This window comes from Nannospalax galili, unplaced genomic scaffold, assembly GCF_000622305.1.
Source record: "Nannospalax galili isolate Female #2095 unplaced genomic scaffold, S.galili_v1.0 scaffold1679, whole genome shotgun sequence".
NCBI classification, from domain to species: domain Eukaryota; kingdom Metazoa; phylum Chordata; class Mammalia; order Rodentia; family Spalacidae; genus Nannospalax; species Nannospalax galili.
In genome coordinates this window covers 155,529-175,401 of record NW_008342927.1, presented here as the reverse complement: position 1 = coordinate 175,401, position 19,873 = coordinate 155,529, and the positions used below count along the sequence as shown (strand labels likewise).

The 19,873-nt window shown below is 40.3% G+C and overlaps 1 protein-coding gene across 2 annotated transcripts in view; it reads right to left on the bottom strand.

Annotated features, from left to right (window-relative positions):
* Sarnp (SAP domain containing ribonucleoprotein) overlaps positions 1–19,873 on the bottom strand; it is a 67,458-nt gene that overhangs the window by 22,502 nt on the left and 25,083 nt on the right. For both annotated transcript variants that reach the window (XR_003850452.1, XM_008838991.3), the window contains exons 8-9: positions 16,426–16,451; positions 14,123–14,191 (exon numbers count right to left, since the gene is read on the bottom strand). Coding sequence is in view for 1 of the 2 variants with exons in the window: in XM_008838991.3 (XP_008837213.1) it covers positions 14,123–14,191; positions 16,426–16,451 (95 nt within the window). In the remaining variant the exon portion in view is untranslated. The remainder of the gene's footprint in view (positions 1–14,122; positions 14,192–16,425; positions 16,452–19,873) is intronic.

Sequence of the window (19,873 nt, the reverse complement as noted above, 5' to 3'; positions counted from 1 at the left end):
GAGAATGCTGGGAAGGAACCCTAGAATTCAAACAGAAAGGCAGAGAGACTCTTTCACAAGCATAGTTCAACACACCAAAAAAATATGCCAAAGGCTTGAGTCTGGAAGCTGGAGGGTATCCTGAGAAAAATTGTGAAACTTTATCCAAAAGAGAGAGAGGTGGAGGGAGGGCAAGGGGAAGGAAAGAGAGTCAGGCACAACAAGATCAGGGCACACCTATGTAAAAGAGGTACTCTAGAGAAACAGGAGTGTCAATAAAGTGGGGGAAAGGGATTTCTCTAAAGATACTCCTAGAGCATTGAAGAGGCCAATCCTCTAGGGCCTGTAATATTGTTCATTTTCAAAATTGTTCCTTTTCAACCATACTTCCTGACACAATGGCGTAAGTCAGAATTCTATAAATGCCTCTACTCTAAAAGTAAATAGGTATAAATATAATCCACATCTTCGCTGCTAGGGAATTAAAGATTCAACATTGTATCATACAAACTCCAAAAGCTGAACACTGCAAAAGTATTTCTATTTCTGTCCTAAGAATCTGCCCTGGGAGTGAAAAGGGTTCAGCAGTTAAGAGCACTGGCTGTTCTTCCAGGGGACCGAGGTTCAGTGCCCAGCACCCATATGGTGGCTAACAACCACCTATAACTCCACTTCCAGGGGATCCAATGCCCTTTTCTAGCCTCTGCAGGCACTGTGCCTACACATAGTGTAAATACATGCAGGCAAAACATTCATACACAGATAATTTAAAAAATTTAAAAAAAAAAGAGAAAGAAAACACTAGCATCTATATGTGGAAGCAGAAGGATCAGGAGTTCAAAGACACCCTCAGCTACAAGACTAGTTTAGTTTTAAGGCAGCCTAGGCCAAGCCTGGTGGCACACACCTTTAATCCCAGTACTAGGCAGATCTCTGTGAGATCAAGGCCAGTCCAGTTTACCTAGTGAGCTCCAGGTCAGCTGGGGCTACAGTGAGACCCTATCATAAACATGGGCCACTTTTCCAGTCTCAAGAGGCCTGAATTTTTAATGGTCAAAGACACAAAGTAGTGACAGGATTAAAAGCTGGAGCCATCTATTTGCTGCCTCCAAGAAAAGCACACTCACCACAGAAAACAGACAACCACCTTTAGGGTGAAAGGATAGAAAAAGGTGTTTCAAGCAAATGGAACTAAGAAACCAGCAGGTGTCCTACCTCTGCCTCCCTAGTACTAGGATTAAAGGTGTGTGCCACCAGGTGTTACTGTTCTGGTATCTGACAAAGTAAGACTTCAAACCTAGTGAAAAAAGTTAGACTTTTCATACCGATTAAGAGAACACTCTATCAAGAAGACAAGATGCCTTTAAATATATATAACTCAACACAGGTGCACCAATGTCATAAAACAAACAGTATTAGATATAAATCACAGATTAAATTAGATATAAATCACAGATTAAATCTAGCACATAGTAGTGGGTGACTTTATCCCACACTCACCAAGTGATAAGTTTTCCTGACAAAAAATAGAAATACATTAAATAATATCATAGACTAAATGGACTTAACAAGCATCTACAGAACATTCCATCCAAATGTTTCAGAATACATATTCTTTTCACCAATCCATAGTGCATACACATGCAGACAATCACTCATACACATAAAATAAAAATAAATAAACCTTTAAAAGATCGTATTAGGACACAGAGCAAGCCTTAATAAACACAGGAAAATTGAAATAACTCCTTGTATTCTACTGATCACAATGGAATAAGACTACAAATCAGGGCTGGGTGTGGTGGCCCATACCTTTAATCCCAACAGTGGAGTCAGAGTCCCATGGATTTCTGTGAGTTTGAGGCCAGTCTAGTCTACATAACAAGTTCCAGGCCAAACACAGCCACATAGTGAGACCCTGTCTCAAAAACAGCAACAATAAAAATAGACTACAAGGGCTGGAGAGTTGGCTCAGCGGTTAAGAGTACTGCCTGTTCTTGCAGAGGACCTGGGTTCGATTATCAGCACCCACATGATGGCTAACAACTGTCTGTAACTCCAGTTCCAGTGATCCAACTCCCTCTTCTGACCTCCTCAGGCACTGCATGGCACAGGTGCACCTATACACAGGCAGGCAATACACTTATACACATAATATAAAAATAATAATTTTTTTAAAAAAAGGCTACAAGGCTGGGTATAGTGGTGCCCACCTTTAATTATAGCACTCTGGAGGTAGAGGCAGGCAGCCTGGTCTATATAGTGAGTTCCAGGCCAGCTGGGGCTACAGGGAGACCCTATCTCAAAAAGAAAAAAGACACACACACACACACACACACACACACACAGACACACACACAAGATTACAAATTAAAAGCAAGAAAACCCCTAGAGCATTCACAAACTCATGGAGATTATACTATTGATGAATAGGGTCCTTGAAGAAATCAGGAAGAAAAATTTTAAATTCCCAGAATCAGGGCTGAAGAAATGGAACAGTGGTTAGGAGTACTGACTGCTCTCACAGAGGACCCCGGTTTGATTCTCAACACCCACATGGCAGCTAACAACCATCTCTAACTCCAGTTCTAGAGGATCCAACACTCTCTTCTGACCTCCATAGGCACTGCACAACATGGGTGCACTTCCATGCATGCATACACATAAAATTCCTAGAATCAAATGAAAACACAACATAACCAAACCTACAGTTTACAATGAAAGCAGACCTAAGAGGGAAGTTTATAGCTTTAAGTGCCTGCCTGCACTAAGAAACCAGAGGGGTTAGAGATATTGCTCAGTGGTTAAGAGCACTGGATACAGGCTGAAGAGATGGCTCAGCAGTTAAGAGCACTGACTGCTCTTGAGGACCAGGGATCGATTCCCAGCACCTACCTGGCGGCTACACACTGTCCTTAACTCCAGTTCTGGGAGAATCCAAAGTTCTCTGCTGACCTCCGAGACATTGCATGGCACAGGTACACTCACATACATGCAGGCAATACACTCATACACATAAAATAAATTTTTTTTTAAAAAAAAGCACTGGATACTCTTGCAGAGGACCAAAATTCTGTTCCCAGTGCCCACATGCCAGCTAACAACCATCCATAACTCCAGTTCCAGGGGATCTGTTGCCCTCTTCTGGTCTCTACATTGCACAATACAGGTACACTTAACATACATGCAGGCAAAACACTCAATACACATAAAATAAAAATAATAAAAATTAAAAAGGAATCAGAGAATCTTGGCGGCTAGAAAAATAGCCCAGTGGTTAAGAGCACTGGCTGTTCTTGCAGAGGACCAGGGTTCAGTTCCCAGAACCCACATGGTGAGTAAGAACAGCCTGTAACTCCAGTTCCAGGGGGAGCTGATGATTCCTTTTGGCCCCCACGGGGCATTGCATGCACACACATGGTGTGCTTATATACATATAGGCAAAACACACACACATAAAAAATAAATTTAAAAAATTCCTTTTAAATCAGAGGCTCTCAAATAAATACCGTAATGATATACACCTCCTGGCCCTGAAAAAGCAAAACAAACCCCAAATCAGTAGATGGAAAGAAATGATTAAGATCAGGACAGAAATTAATGATATGGAAAGAACAAAGTAACAATACAAAGAATCAATGAAATGAAGAATTGGTTCTTTGAAAAGATAAAAAGAAATTGAAAATTTCTTAGCTAAACTAACCAAAAGAAAAAGAAGACTCAAATTAATAAAATTAGAGCTAAACAGAAAACCATTACAACAGATACCATGAAAAACCAGAAAATCCAAAAAATCATTAGGTCTTATTCTTTTTTTTAAATTTTATTTATTTTTTATTTTATTTTATGTGTATGTGTGTATTGCCTGCATGTAGTTCACCCATATCGTGCAATGCCCACAGAGGTCAGAAGAGGCTGTTGGATCCCCTGGAACTGGAGTTATAGACAGTTGTTAGCTGCCATGTGGGTGCTGGGATTTGAACCCGGGTCTTCTGCAAGAACAACCAGTGTTCTTACAGCTGAGCCATCTTTCCAGCCCCTAGGTCTGATACTTAAAAACATGTATTCTGCTCAAGCATGGTGGAGCACACCTTTAATTCCAGCACTTGGAGGAGACAGAGGAAGATGGATCTCTGTGAGTTCAAGACCAGCCTGGACTACATAGTGAAATGAGACCCAATGTCAGAAAAAAAAAAAAAAAAAAAAAAAAAACCAAAAAACCCAAAATAAAACAACGACGACAAAAAAATAAAAATAAAAAATAAACCACTACACTGGAAGATCTAAGAGAAATATATGAATTTCTAAACACATATTGACTGACCAAAGATAAAAGAAACAATTTAAACAGATCTGTAACAACCAGCAAAATCAAAGCAGTAACTAAAAATATCCCAGTTGAACAAAGTGCAGATCCAGATGGATTTAGTGAATTTTACCAGATCTTCAAAGAACTAACATCAATACTTCTTAAACTATTCCATAAAGTAGAAAGGAAAGGAGCACTACTAATTCTTTATAAAAAGTCAGTGTTAGAGGGCTATGGAGGTGGCACAAGGGTTAAGAATGCCTGGACCTCTTCATGCCTTTGTGGGCACTACACACGTACCAGTAAGCATACAGACAACTAAAACACTTGTACAAAAACAAAAGCTAGTATTACTTTTATACCTATACCAGATAAAGCCTCATATAGTGGCACATGCCTTTAATCCCAGTACTCAAGAGGCAGAGACAGGCGGATCTCCATAAGTTCAAAGGCAGCCTGGTCTACATAGTGAGTTCCAGGGCATCCAGGGCTACATAGTGAGAACTCATCTTCAAAACAAAACAAATCAAATCAAAACAGATAAAGATGCAACAACAATAAAGAAGAAAATTATAGGCCAACTTCCCTGATGAACATAGATAAAAATTCTCCACAAAATATTTGCAAACAAAATTCAAGAAAACATCAAAAAGATCATTCATCATAATCACACTGGCTTTATTTCAGAGATTTAGAGATGGTTCAGTTTATGTAAACCAGTAAAGAGTATACATTGTATAGACTCAAAAACAGAAATCATGCCATCTTTACAGATACAGAAAAGGCTTTTGACAAAATCTGACATCCCTTCATGTTAAGTCTGAAGAGTCTTAGAATAAAAGGAATGCATCTCAACATAATTCTAAAAGTAGTAAGTACACTTCAAGATACAAACATATGTAGGGACTTGAAGCTGCCCATAGAATGTGAGAAAATCTTTGCCAGCTATACACCAAGAGAAGGTGGGTATCTAGACTATACAAAGAACTCAAGAAACTAAACATCAAGAAAACAAACAACCCAATCAAAAAATAGACAAGGGGGCTGCAGAGATGTTTCAGGGGTTAGGAAAGCAACCTGTTCTTTCAGAGGACCAAAATTCAGTTTGCAGCATCCATATTGGGCAGCACAACACTGCCTATAACTCTAGCTTCAGGAGGATCTGAGGCCTCTGGCCTCCATGGGCACCAGCACTTACACATGCATATATCCCCTCCATCAAATAATTATGAATAAAATTAATCTTTAAAATAATTCTCACTCCAGTCAAAATGTGTATCATAAAAAAATTTTTTTTTAAAGACAATAGAGGCTGGAGAGATGGCTCAGCAGTTAAGAACACTGGCTGTTCTTGCAGACGACCCAGGTTCAAGTCCCAGCACCCACATGGCAGCTAACTACTGTCCGTAACTCCAGTTCCAGGGGATCTGACAGCCTCTTCTGTCCTCCGTGGGCACTGGACGACACAGGTGCACTTATCTACATGCAGGCAATACATGCATACACACATAAAATAAAAAATAAATCAATTTTTTAGAATGACAACAAATTCCGGGAAAGGTGTGGGAAAAGGGCAGTATTTATCCACTGTTGGTGGGAATGTAAATTGGTACAGCCATTATGGAAATCAGGGTGGAAGTTTCTAAAAAAAGTTAAACATAGAATTACCAGCTAAGTTTATGACTCAGCTAAACTACTGCTGGGCACACACCCAAAGTACTCCATATCATAATACAAAGATCCATACACAAAGGCTGGGCATGGTGGCGCACACCTTTAATCCCAGCACTCCGGAGGCAGAGGCAGGTGGATCTCTGTGAGTTCAAGGCCAGCCTGGTCTACATAATGAGTTCCAGGACAGCTGGGGCTACAGGGAGACCCTGTCTCAAAAAGATCAAAAAAAAAAAAAAAAAAAAAAAAAAAAAAAAAAGATCCTCACACATTCATGTTCATAGCTGCTCTACTGACAATAGCTAGAAAAGGGAATCAGCCTAGATGTCAACTGATGAAGGGATAATGAAAATGTGGTACAAGAAAAATGAAATTTATAAGAAAATGGATGGAACTGGAAATTACAATAAGGCAAGCCCAGAAAGACAAACACTGCACGTTGTCTTTCATATGTGGATCTTAGTTTTGAATTTATAGAATTATGTGTTTAATTTGGAGCACCTGTAAAAGTTAGGAAGCTAGAAAAAGCCCATAATAGGGAAGCAGGAAGAGGCCTTAAAGCAGGTACGAGATGGCAGAATACAAGAGATATAAAATGTGAGGGGTGGGTAGAAGACACCAGGAGTTAAAAACTTAAGTGAGAATGGGATACCACCCTATGATTTATTGGTCAGAGGTCTCAGAAGCTGCCAAAGCAACACAGCCTATTACCATTGCTTCTGGTAGCCCACCATACTGGGTGGTTGGATCCTATTGCTGAAGACACAACACATTTTTGGTTGCCAGACACAGAGAAATCTAGCTACAACGGACCAGGAAAACATCCTCCCTTCTGGCTAGCTTTCATAAAAAGGTGCTACACAGGTTGCTGGGAGGAAAAAAAGTTATCAATGGAGGGGCCAGCAGTGGACCCAGTAGGTTACAATACTGACAGGATGCATTCACGGATGTAATAGTGACACAACCACTGTGGGGGTAACCGACTGCTTTCTGATTGATTTTTAAGGCCTCTTCTACAGGAGGAATTCATGTCTGGTACTGTTCTGGCACTGGTCAAAAGCTTGTGACAAGCTAGAAGCCTGGCATGGTGGCACATGCCTTTAATCCCAGCACTTGGGAGGCAGAGGCAGGTGGATCCCTATGAGTTCAAGGCCAGCCTGGTCTACATAGCAAGTTCCAGGCTGGCTAGAGCTACAGGAAGACCCTGTCTCAAGAAGACCCCACCAAAAAAGGCTGTGGCCAGGAAGGACAGAGTCAAGAGTCCCTAGGTAGGGAACCTACTATTGTTTTGCTAAATGGACATGTTGCCAAAGTGCCTTCTAAATATTTATGCTTATACCCACAGACTAGTGCTGTTCTCAACCTTGGTCTGAGGAGCTTCTGTCTGCATGGACGGCAATCAATGCAGAGACTTGTAAGTAGTCAAAGTGCAGAGAACAAATGACTGCTAAGTGCTCAGTCCTAAATGGACATCTGCACTAATCCCCCAGGTAAAGCTCAGTTTCCTGAGGAAGAGGGAAGCCGAAAGAATGTAAGAGCTGGAGGATGGGGAGAAGTGCTGTGAAATGCTGTCTTCTGGACATGACATATCCAATACATTCATGAACTCAGTAGCTACAGTTACCTGCAAAAGACCAAGCCAGAAAGTAATTCCAGCATGGATAGGGTAGAGGATCATAAGACTCCAACCCTAGTTGAGGAGCTATTGGCAATTGATGGTTGATGAAGGAAGAGGGAGTCATTTCTTTTCAGGGGTGTATGGCTGCTGGTAGGCTGCCCGTGCACATACAGAGACAGTACGAAGTGGACTCTGAGTTATTGGGGAAAAAAAAAAGACAGCAAGGTAGGAGAGCCACATCTTGGGGGAATGAGAGGAGTAGCCGGGAAATTTGGAGGCAGATATGATCGAAATATAAGTATGAATTTGTCAAATAAATTTTTTTTTTGGTCTTTTTGAGACAGGGTCTCCCTGTTGCCCCAGCTGGCCTGAATTCACTCTGGAGACCAGGCTGGCCTCAAACTCAGAAAAATCCGCCTGCCTCTGCCTCCCAAGTGCTGGGACTAAAGGTGTGCACCAACACATCCAGCAAAATAAAAATATTTTAAAATAGAAAAATAAAAGCTATTATGTAATTTTTAAATCTTATTTGAATGGTGCCCATGTATATAAAGTGTTACCCTCCTTATCAATGACTGACCAAACAATGTATTCAAATGTTAGCTTCTCAAGCAGTAAAAAGTATCTTCAACATGCAATATGTACAATTCACAGATCACAAGGAGTCTTTGACACCAAAGTTTCCTAGCAAAAAAACCCTAATAGGGTTGTAGCTGAAGTCAGGTCATCAGGTATGTGCAGGCCCTATACCGACATTAAAGGATGGATGTACTTAGATAGCGTGCCCAAATAATGGAATCACTATAATAGCTAAGGAGCATCTGAGTGGGGATAAATATTGCTGCACTTAGAAAAGCCCTGGTTGCCAGGCGTGGTGGTCCACACCTTTAATCCCAACACTTGGGAGAGAGAAGCAGGCGGATCTCTGTGAGTTCAAGTCCAGCCTGGTCTACATAGTGAGTTCCAGGACAGCTTGAGGTTACAGGGAGACCCTGTCTCAAAAAAGACAATAAATAAATGCATGCCGTGGTCACCCCAAAACTTTTATCTATGAACTACATGAACAGTCAGATATAATGAATTTTTTTTTTAGTATATATCATATATTATATCCTAAGAGTATCATTATTTTGCTCAACTTTATTTTTGTTCTTTGAGACAGGGTCTCGCTGTAGCCCCAGCTGGCCCAGAACTCACTATGTAGATAAGGCTGATCTTGACCTCACAGAGATCCACCTGCCTCTGCCTCCCAAATGCTGGGATTAAAGGCATGTTCCACCACATCTAGCATAGGATTTTTAAATGTAACATAGATAACATTTACTGAGATTAAATTAGTTAAACCAGGGAGCATGGTGCACGCCCTGGCACTCAAGCAGCAGAGGCAGGTGGTTCTGTTGAATTAGAAGCCAGCCTGGTCTACACAGAGACTTCCAGGCCAGCCAGGGCTACATAGTAAGATCTTATCTCAAAAAAACTGAACTTGACTGGCAAAAACAACAAACAAAGCAGACACAACAGAATCCAGTATTCCCCTCTTGTTATAGGCAAGTGTTTAATTTTGGGGCAAAACAAGTCAGCAAGTCATAAAACTTGTTTCTGTTTTTTAAAATATTTATTATTTTTATGTATACTGCCTGCATGTAGATAAGTGCACTCGTGTCATGCAATGCCCTTGGAGGACAGAAGAGGCTGTTGGATCCCCTAGAATTGGAGTTACAGACAGTTGTTAGCTGCCATGTGGGTGCTGGGATTCAAACCCAGGTCTTCTGCAAGAACAACCAGTGTTCTTAACTGCTGAGCCATCTCTCCAGCCTCCAAAACTTGTTTGTTTTTTTAGTCAAAGTCATCACTCCTGACATGTTAGAGGAAGGAATACAAAGACAGTGAAGTAGAGAATTGAGCAAAGGATGAGAATTTTTCTTTCTTTGGAGAAAGGGAATCAAACTCTAGTGAATGAAATCATAGTGGAAAAAATAAAGCTGATCTCTGTGAGCTCAAGGTCAGCCTTGTCTATGTAGCATGTTCCAGGCCAGCTGGGGTAACAGGGAGACCCTGTCTCAAAATAACAACAAAATAAATAAAATTTTCAAAATAAAAAATAATATAAACAAGATCTTAGTCATCAATCATGTAGCTTTATTGAACTCTCTACCAGAAACTTCTCAAACATTCTATTTATATTTAAGGCAATGTAACAATTATGACTATTGATTACAACATCTAAAATTCTACTTTGCTTCCCCAAATTCTAAACTCCCTCCCTTTATCTGATTTTTTGTTTTGCTTTGTTTTGTTTTGTTTGAGTTCTCACATAGCCCAAACTGGCCTCACAATGTAGCTGAGAATGACTGAACTTCTGATCTTCCTGTTTCTACCTCCTGAATACTAGGATTACAGGTATATCCCACTATAACAGGCTTATGCAGTGCTAGGGATGGAACCCAGGGATTCGTGCATGCTACCAACTGACCCACATTCTCATTCCCAAAGTTTCACTTTTAAAGTATTTGTTATACTTCTGTTAATACCTCTTTATCTAATTTTTCCTCTCATATACCATTAAGTGAAAGTGTGGGTCTATCATTAAAGAAAGCAGGAGGACAAGTGAATCAAAAACTCTACTCCCATTTAGTTAAAATTAGAATACATTTGCAAGAGCCCTGAACAGAAAAGGAAAAAAATTCCGTTTTGCCCCCTTGCATTTCCAAATTCCTACAGCCAAGTGGTTCAGCAGCAGTTGCATAGCACACATAATGACATCATTAACTGGAACCATAAGAGAAAATTGGGAGAGGGGGGATGAGAAAGGAGGGAGGTGAGGATGTGCTTGTGTTACAAAGGCCAAGTTCTATTCCCCAGCAGGGTCAAGTGAAGAACCAGATGACTGAATAAACAGGTCAGAGAGTGTCCCATATTGTTTCCTCTTTAAAGGGCTCCGCACCTCTCCCTCAAGGTCCATTGGGCCAGTGGAGTGAGAATAGTTTTTGTTTTTATTTTATAGAGCAAAAGGGAAAACAGGAAAAACAGAGGATTACAGAGTGCTTCTTTTTTTTTTTTTTTAAAGATTTTCATTTTCTTCTTTGTGTGTGTCTGTGTGAATGTATGTTCTGTGTGTGGATACCAGTCAAGGCCAGAAGATGGTGTCTGATACCCTGAAGCTGTAGTTACAGGTGGTTGTGAGCATCTGACATGGGTCCAAACTCCTGTCCTCTGGAAGAACAGGAAGCACTCTTAACTGCTGGGCTATCTCTCTAGTCCTGCCTCTTAGATTCTTTGAGACAGTCTCATGTATCCCAGCCTAGTCTTGAATTTGTTATGTACAGAAAACAACCTTGAGCAGCTGATCTTCCTGCCTCAGCCTCCCAAGTGCTAGCGAGGATTACAGGGATAAGCCAACACACCCAGTAGAATTAACTCTTGTATCTCAATATCTTTCAATGACAATCTTCTCAAAAACTATCTTTATCTTTCTCACTTTAATGTAGCTCATCTCCAACCAATAGGCAAAGATATAAAAAAAAGGCACCTGAAAATAATCAGTGAAAACTACTCAGAAATATTCTAGGGCTAGAGTCCACTCAGTTGCAAAGTACTTCATAAACACGTGTGAAGCCTTGGGTTTGATCACTAACACCAATGAAAACAAAGAAATCTTGGATAGTTACCTATATCAAAAGCTACAAAAATGGAGAAAATCTGGTAACATTCCAGTAGAGAAAAAAGGAAGATAAATTAAATCACTGGGGTGGGCTATAAATGCTTTGTTTTCCTGCCACTGAACAAATCATTAACACATGCCCCATGTATTTCTGTGAAGGTAATCAAGCATAAACCACACTCCAATGTTTGGCATGGTACTTAAGACTTGCTTTTATTTGCTTCTTTAAAAAAAAATCTACAGAACTGGGCGTGATGGAGCACCCCTTTAATCTCAGCACTTGGGAGGCAGAGGCAGGTAGATCTCCGTGAGTTCAAGGCCAGCCTGGTCTACATAGAGAGTTCCAGGACAGATGGGGCTGCAAGGAGACCCTGTCTCAAAAAAGACCAAAAAAAAAAAAAAAAAAAAAAAAAAATCTACACAGGGGGTGGAGAGATGGTTCAATGGTTAAGAGCACTGACTGCACTTGTAGAGGATCTGGGTTCCGTTCCCAGTACTTACATGGTACCTAACAATGGCCCCAAAAACCAGTTTTTGGGGATCAGACACCCTCTTCTGGTCTCCATGGTCATTGGCCAACATGGGTACACTTATATACATGCAGGCAAGACACTCATAGACATTAAAAAAATATATATATATTCTGTAAGAAAAAAGTTGCTTTAAAAAAAAAGTTTCCCCCCCCCCTTCTTTCCTCCAACTCTCTCCTTCCAGATCAACTCTGAAAATGTTTCTATTTTCTACAAGTATTAAAATTAACTCTAGCTGGACGTGGTGACATTGAATGTGGGGCTGGGGATATGGCTCAGTGAATAAAGCACTTGTCACATAAGTGTGAGGACCTAAGTTTGGATCCCCAGGACCCACACAGAAGCCAAGTGGGTGTGGCAGTCTCCTGTAATCCTGTTGCTCTGGAGGTGAGGCAGGATCCCTAGGGCAAGCCAGCTAGCTAGACTAGCATAGAGTCAGCAAGCTCTGGGTTCAGGAAGTCTGCCTCAATAAATAAAGCAGAGAGTAATGGAGGAAGACACTGGATTTCAACACATGCAGCACATGCACACACAACCACATACATGTGTATCCATACACATGCAAACATGCATACACATATGCAACAAGGCAGCCTGGTCTACATAGGGAGTTCCAGGGCAGCTTGGGCTACAGGGAGACCCTGTCTCAAAAAGACCAAAAAAAAAAAACCCACAAAAATAGGAGCCAACAAGATGGCTCAGTGAGTAAAAGCACCAAGCCTGACACTCTGAGTTTGATCCCTGGAATCCACATGATGGAAAAGGGAAAACCAATTCCCCATAAACTGGCTTCTGATCTCCACACGCACACACATACCTACTTACACAGGACATCTTTTTCCTTGCTCAATAAGCGCCTTCACCTGCTGAGCCATCTTGCTGCCCTTAGAAACTTGAAAACTAGTTTTCTGAAATTTTTTTTTTTAACAATCATCTGAGAAGTACTACAGTAGCACACATGCATATGCAAATAAAATATACTACATAAAGAAAACAAATGCTATTAGAGAAAGCAGCACAGAGGGTTCTGTCAACTACCATGATCAGATTATAACCCATCAGAAATTACAACAAGGGGTGGTTTAGAGCACTGGCTGGAGTTTGGGTCTCAGCATGCACATGGCAGCTAACAACTGTCTATGACTCCAGCTCCAGGGGATCCTCCACCCTCTGCTAGGTACTTTTGACATGTTTTCTCTTTTAATTTCCATTATGCCTCTATCAGAATAAAGCAAGTAGTTTTTTTTTAACTTTTTTAAAAAAATTATTTATTATTTTATGTGTATGCATGTATTGCCTGCATGCAGGTAGAGCACTCATGTCGTGCAGTGCCCACGGAGGTCAGAAGAGGCTGTCAGATCCCCTTGGACTGGAGTTACAGACAGTGGGATTCCCTATCTCTACCTTCTGGCTGTGGAATTACCTGGAGGCTGCCACACCCACCCACCATTTATGTAGGTTTTAGAGATCTGAACTCCAGTCCTCATGCTTGCCTAGCAGCACTCCTCAAACATTTTTTTTTTTTAAAAAAACAGGGTCTCACTATGTAGCCCTGGCTGGCCTACAATTCTCTATGAAGACCAGACCAGATTGGCCTTGAACTCACAGACTCATCTGCCTCTGCCTCCCAAGTGCTGAGATTAAAGGGGTGGCTCCACTATCGTCAACATCTTTTTGTTTTAAATTATTTAAATCAGTTTAATTTTTATTTTATGTGTATGAGTGTATTGTCTGCATGTATGTAAGTGCACCCATGTCAGGCATTGCCTGAGGAGATCAGAAGAGGACTTCGGATTCCCCTGGAACTGGAGATAAGCATGGTTTGTAGCTACCATGTGCATGCTGGGAATCAAATCCAGGTCCTCTACAAGAACAGTCAGTGCTCTTAACCACTGAGCCATCTCTCCAGCCCCCTATATTCAACATCCCTTTTTTTTTTTTTTTTTTTTGTCTTTTCGAGACAGGGTCTCCCTGTAGCCCCAGCTGTCCTGGAACTCACTATGTAGACCAGGCTGGCCTCGAACTCATGAAGATCTGCATACCTCCACCTCCCAAGTGCTGGGATTAAAGATGTGCGCCACCATGCCCAGCTTATATTCAACATCTTGACTGAGAAACTTGGACCACATTTTAATGTCTGGGTGAAAGGTAAAAAAACAATTTATACCATAAAATTATTTTGTTATACAGTTTATATAATGTAATCAGTGAGAAGATGATGATATTCAAATGACTTGACAAAATAAAGTGCTAAAAAGCCAGCAACACTTTCAAGAGAGTATTTTCCAATCTGCACAAGCCTCCTAAACTCTTCTAATATTCCCAAAACAGCACTAATAACCAATCTATATTACCTTTCTAGAGATTGAAGAGACATTCAAACCAAATCTTTGTGCTCTTTCCTTTAGTTTATCCAGGTTAACCTACAAAAATAGAGATACATTAAAAAAAAAAATCACAGAAGGCAGAAACTATTGTTTAAATTAGCCTATTTGACATCAAACATACCACTTGAAAAGTAACCATATATTTTATATATATATATATACACACACACACACACACACACACACACACACATACACACAGACATATAATTACCTCATAATTAACTCCTAATCTATCTTCAAGCAGAGACAAACTAAAATTATAACACTCTCACTTCAGAAGACAAACGATACTGCCCAACTCAATCCTCTTTCTTTTCTTGGAAGTCTTGGTACAGTAATTTAGAACACATTAACTAATAATCACAAAAGAAATAAAGTATTTCTATTTCAGTTATAAAACTAAATCTAGCAGGATTTTACCCAGCTGAATATATTTCATCAGGAAGTTTCCATTTTCTTTTTTAATTAATTTTTTAAAAAAATTTATGTCTACCTGGCATGATGGTACATGCCTTTAATCCCAGCACTCGGGAGGCAGAGGCAGGCAGATCTATATGAGTTCAAGGCCAGTCTGGTCTACACAGCAAGTTCCAGGTCAGCTAGAGTTACAGGGAGACCCTGTCTCAAAAAATAAATAAGCACCTGTGTCATGCAATGCCCACAGAGGTTAGCAGAAAGTGTTGAATCCCCTAGAACTGGAGTTACAGACAGTTGTTAGCTGCCATGTGGGTGCTGGGAAACCCAAGTCCTCTGCAGGGGTAGCCAGTGTGCTTAACTGCTAAGCTGCCTCTCCAGCCCCATGCTTCCATTTTCTAAATATGCTGACTAGTCAAATGGCCCAGACAACCATTCTTATTCTACCATTTTTCACTCTTTTATACTATATTTAATAGGTAGTACTAAAAAGTAACAAGCTGAGGTAGTAGAATGCTGGTGTGATTCCTAGCACTCTAGAGGTGAAGGCAAGAGGAATCAGAAAGTTCAAGGCCATCCTCAGCTAAAAGAAAGTTGTAGACTGGCCAAATATATATATAAGGCTGTCTCAAAAAATTAAACCGGCCAAGCATGGTGGTACATGCCTTTAATCCCAGCACTTGGGAGCCAGAGGCAGATGGATCTCTGTGAGTTTGAGGCTAGCCTGGCCTACATAGCAAGTTCCAGGACAGCTGGGGTAACAGGGAGACCTTGTCTCATCTAAAGACCAAAATAAAAAAAAAGAATTAGATACTGAGGCCAGTAAGATGGCTCAGCAGGTAAAGGCTTCGGTACCACAACCCTATCAGTTTAATCCCCAGAACCCACACAAAGGTGGAAGAAGTAACTCTACAAAGTCGTCCTCTGATTTTCACCCATGTGATATGGCATTTCCCCTCACCAATAACAAATATATATTTTTCCATTATATTTATTTAGTTAGTTATTCATTTATTCATTTATTTATTTATTGGTCTTTTTGAGACAGGGTCTCGCTGTAGTCACAGCTGGCCTGGACTCACTCTGGAGACCAGGCTGGCCTTGACTCACAGAGCCTGCCTCTGCCTCCCAAGTGCTGGGATTACAGGTGTGTGCCACCACACCCAGCTCATTATTTTATTTTTTATGAGTCTATTGCCTGCATGTATGAAAGTGCACCTGTGTCTTGTAGTGCTCACGGAGGTCAGAAGAGGGTGTAGGATTCCCCTGGAACTGGACTTATAGACAGTTGTTAGCCACCATGCAATGCTGGGAATCGAACCTGGGTCCTCTGCAAGAGCAGACAGTGCTCTTAACTGATGAGCCATCTCTCCAGCCCATTTCGATTCCTAGCACCCACATGGCAGCTACAAACTGTCCTTAACGCCAGTTCCAGGAGAATCTGAAGCCCTCTTCTGACCTCTGCGGCATTGCATGACACAGGTGCACTCACATACATGCAGGCAATACACTTGTACACATAAAAAATAAATAAATAAAATATTAAAAAAAAAAAAAGAACTAGACATTATCAGAAGTCATTGGAGAAGGCCTAAAACTCCAGGATAGTAGAGAAAGGGATTTTCCTTACTAAAATCTACCCATCCTTTCAAAATGATTAGTGGTAGGAAAGGTATCTACAATAATTTGAAGATGTGACAATTTTTCTAACCTCTCCAGACCTCAAACACTTAAAATTCAGGACATCCTATACTAAAAACAGTTACCAAACTTATGACTTGAGTTCCCACTGATCTGAGGAGAGTCTCTAGCTTTGCAAGAAATAAAAAAAATAAAATAAAAAGATTTCATACCATAGGCTTGGTATCAGATGACAGACCTAAAGGAAGAAAATTTTTTAAATTTTAATATTTTTAAAACCCGAAGTCAATAGTCTAATCAAATTAACAACATAAAGACACAAGATAAATATCCCTTCTTCTACAAAGAGAGAGAGAAGACAGAAAATGCATCTAGAAATCATGCCTGCACTCACTGTTGTTGGGAACACAAAATGATATGACTGCTTTAGAAAACAACAGTTTGGTGGTTTCTCAAAATGTTACCAGATAATTCCACTCCTAGAGGTATGTTCAAAAAAATTATATAACCACACAAAAACTCAAGAAACTCATATAAAAATGTTCATAGAATCGTTTATACTAGATAAATAGTGAAAGTAAATAGCCATCAACTGATAACTGGATAAATAACATGACATAACCGCACAGTGGCACATACCACAAATGACAAAAAGGAATGAAATGTTTCTATCTCAATCCAGGAAATATGCTGGGCTTAGAATGTTGCTCAGTGGCACAGTACTTAGCACACAGACAGGCCTGCTGATTCCTATGTGTTAATCCTCACACTTAGGAGGGCAAAGCAGAAGGATTTTAAGTTTGAGGAGGCCAGTCTAAGCAACACAGTAAGTTTGGGGCTACTCTGGATTATAAAATGAAACTGTCTCAAAAACAATCAAAATATAAATTATTATACTAAGTGAAAAAAATCTAATTACAAAAGATCACAAATTGCATGATTTCATTTATATAGAGAGAAAACTATCAGTAGCTGCTTAAGTACTGGAGTAGAAAAGGGAATGAGGAGCAACTGCAAATAAACACAGAGCTTATTTTAGGTCTTACTGTGATGGGTGCACAGCCCTCTGAATAAACTAAAAACCAATGGATTATATACTGTGGTATGTAGCAAAGGATAACCCTGAATTCCTGGCCTCCACTTCTCTACCTCCTAAGTGTTAGGGTTACAATATGCATCACCATATCCAGCAAAAATTATGTTTTGAACTTTCCAAAATTTTAATTGACCTTTACCTTCTAAGTGGTCCCCTAATTTCCCACTGTAGACACTCAGGTATAGAAACTATTTAGTGTTTCATGTCCTCATTCAAAAAAACAATACTTTTACATTTCCTAAATTCTTCTAAGAGCTATGCTGTAGTTCTAGAAGGTCAAAATTGTATGAATAACACTGCAAATGTTATTTATATATTACTTTATTGATGAAGTTTCATTTTCAGATGACCAAGTTTAGCTTTCTTGGGGGAAAAGGAGCTTTTGAGATGGTCTCACTGTAGATCAGGCTGGCCTTGAATTTGTGACAATCCTCCTGCCTCAGCCTACACCACATTATCCAGCTTGATTTTTGCTTTTGTTTTTCTTCAAACAGCATCATCTTTTAAATCATTTGTTGTACCTGTCCCAATTCTTTTTGATACAAACAACAGTCACAAAAGCTGTCTTTTCTGAAACATTGTAGTGACAGCAGTCAGAATTTTTCTTATTCTATTTTTCAGTGTTAGGGATCAAACCCAGTAACACAAGATTATTGGGGCACATTTTCTCAACAAATTAAATTACTGATAGATTACAAGAAGACTAGATTGGATTAGGAGACTACATTAAATCTGAAATATTGAAGAATAGAGGCTACGCACTTTTCTAGGAAATAAGTTTTCCTATTTTTTTCATTTTTAATTAGTGCCAGGCGTAGTGGCATACACCTTTAATCCCAGCATTTAGGAGGCAGGGGCAGGCAGGTCTTTGTGAGTTCTAGGCCAGCCTGATCTATATAGTAAGTTCCAGGACAGCTGGGGCTACAGGGAGACCCTGTCTCAAAAAGACCAAAAAAAAAAAAAATTCGTTTTATTATGTGTATGAGTGTTTTGCCTGAATGTAATATAAGTGCACCTGTGTCATGCAATGCCCACAGAGGCTAGAAGAGAGTGTTGGATCCCCTGGAACTGGAACTGGAGTTACGGATAGTTGTTAGCTGCCATGTGGGTGCTAGGAATCAAATCGGGGTCCTCTACAAAAGCAGCCAGTGCTCTTAACCACTGAGCCATCTCTCTAGCTCCACTCTTTCTTTCTTTCTTTTTTTTTCTTTCCTTTCTTTTTTTAAATTTTTTTTGTTTTATTTTATATGTATGCATGTATTATTGCCTGCATGTAGGTAAGTGCACCTGTGTCATGCAATGTCCTCGGAGGTCAGAAGAGGCTGCTGGATCCCCTGGGACCGTAGTTACGGACAGTTGTTAGCTACCATGTGGGTGCTGGGACTCGAACCTGGGTCTTTTGCAAGAACAACCAGTGTTCTTAACCGCTGAGGCATTTCTCCAGCCCCCATTTTTTCCATTTTTAATAAATGTATAGATATTTTTTAAAAAGCAGAGTCATTCAAACTTCTAGATCTGAAAAATACAATTTAGTGTATCTTTAATTTTTTATTCCCTCTCATATATATTCTCTTCTATGAATAAAACAGTAACATATTTGCCAATAATTTTAGAACTTGGTTTTTCAGTTATCTTTCTGACTGACAAATATTTTCAGTCTCTTGTTTGGAGGTTAGAAGACTGAGCATTAAACCGAGGGCCTTGCATATGCTGGACTAGTATTCTCTACTAGGCTACATTCCCAGAGCCTCTGCTTGTTTTGAGACAGGGTCCCATAGAGCTCAGGTTGGCCTCAAACTCCCTACATACCTGAGGATGAGCATGAACTTGTTCCTCCTACCTCCACTTTCTGAATGCTAGTATCCCAGGCAGGCATCCACCATAATAACCAGTTTTCGTGATACTGGGGATCAAATCCAGTCCATGCTAGGCCAACACACTATACAAACTGAACTATATGCCCAGCCATTCAGTGCTTGATTTTCTTTTTTAGGACAGTTTCACAAAGTGTAGCTCAGGCTGAATTTCAACCAGCAATCCTTTCAGCTCAACCTACCAAAGTGCTGGGATTACAGAAATACACGGATATTATCTATCTTTATAATATTACTCTTAGCCAGGTATGGTGGCACATGTCTTTAATTCCAGCACTTGGGAGGCAAAGGCAGGTGAATTTCTATGAGTTCAAGGCTAGCCTGGTCTACATAGTAAGTTCCAGGCCAGCTGGGGCTATGGGAGACCCTGTCTCAAAAAGAGCAAAAACTTTTAAAAATATTCTTTTGTGCATATGTGGGCATGTGTAAGCCAGAGGACAACCTCAGCTATTGCTCCCCAGGAGCTGCCCACCTTCTTTTGTTTTTTTCTGAGATAGGGTCTCTCACTGGCCTGAGGCTCACCAATTAGCCTAGGCTGGCTGGCCAACAGGCCCCAGGGAACTGCCCATTTCCGCCTCCCTACTGGGATTTTAAGCACATACCACCATGCCCAATTTTCTTTCTTTCTCTCTCTCTCTCTCTCTCTCTCTCTCTCTCTCTCTCTCTCTCTCTCTCTCTCTTTTTTTTTTT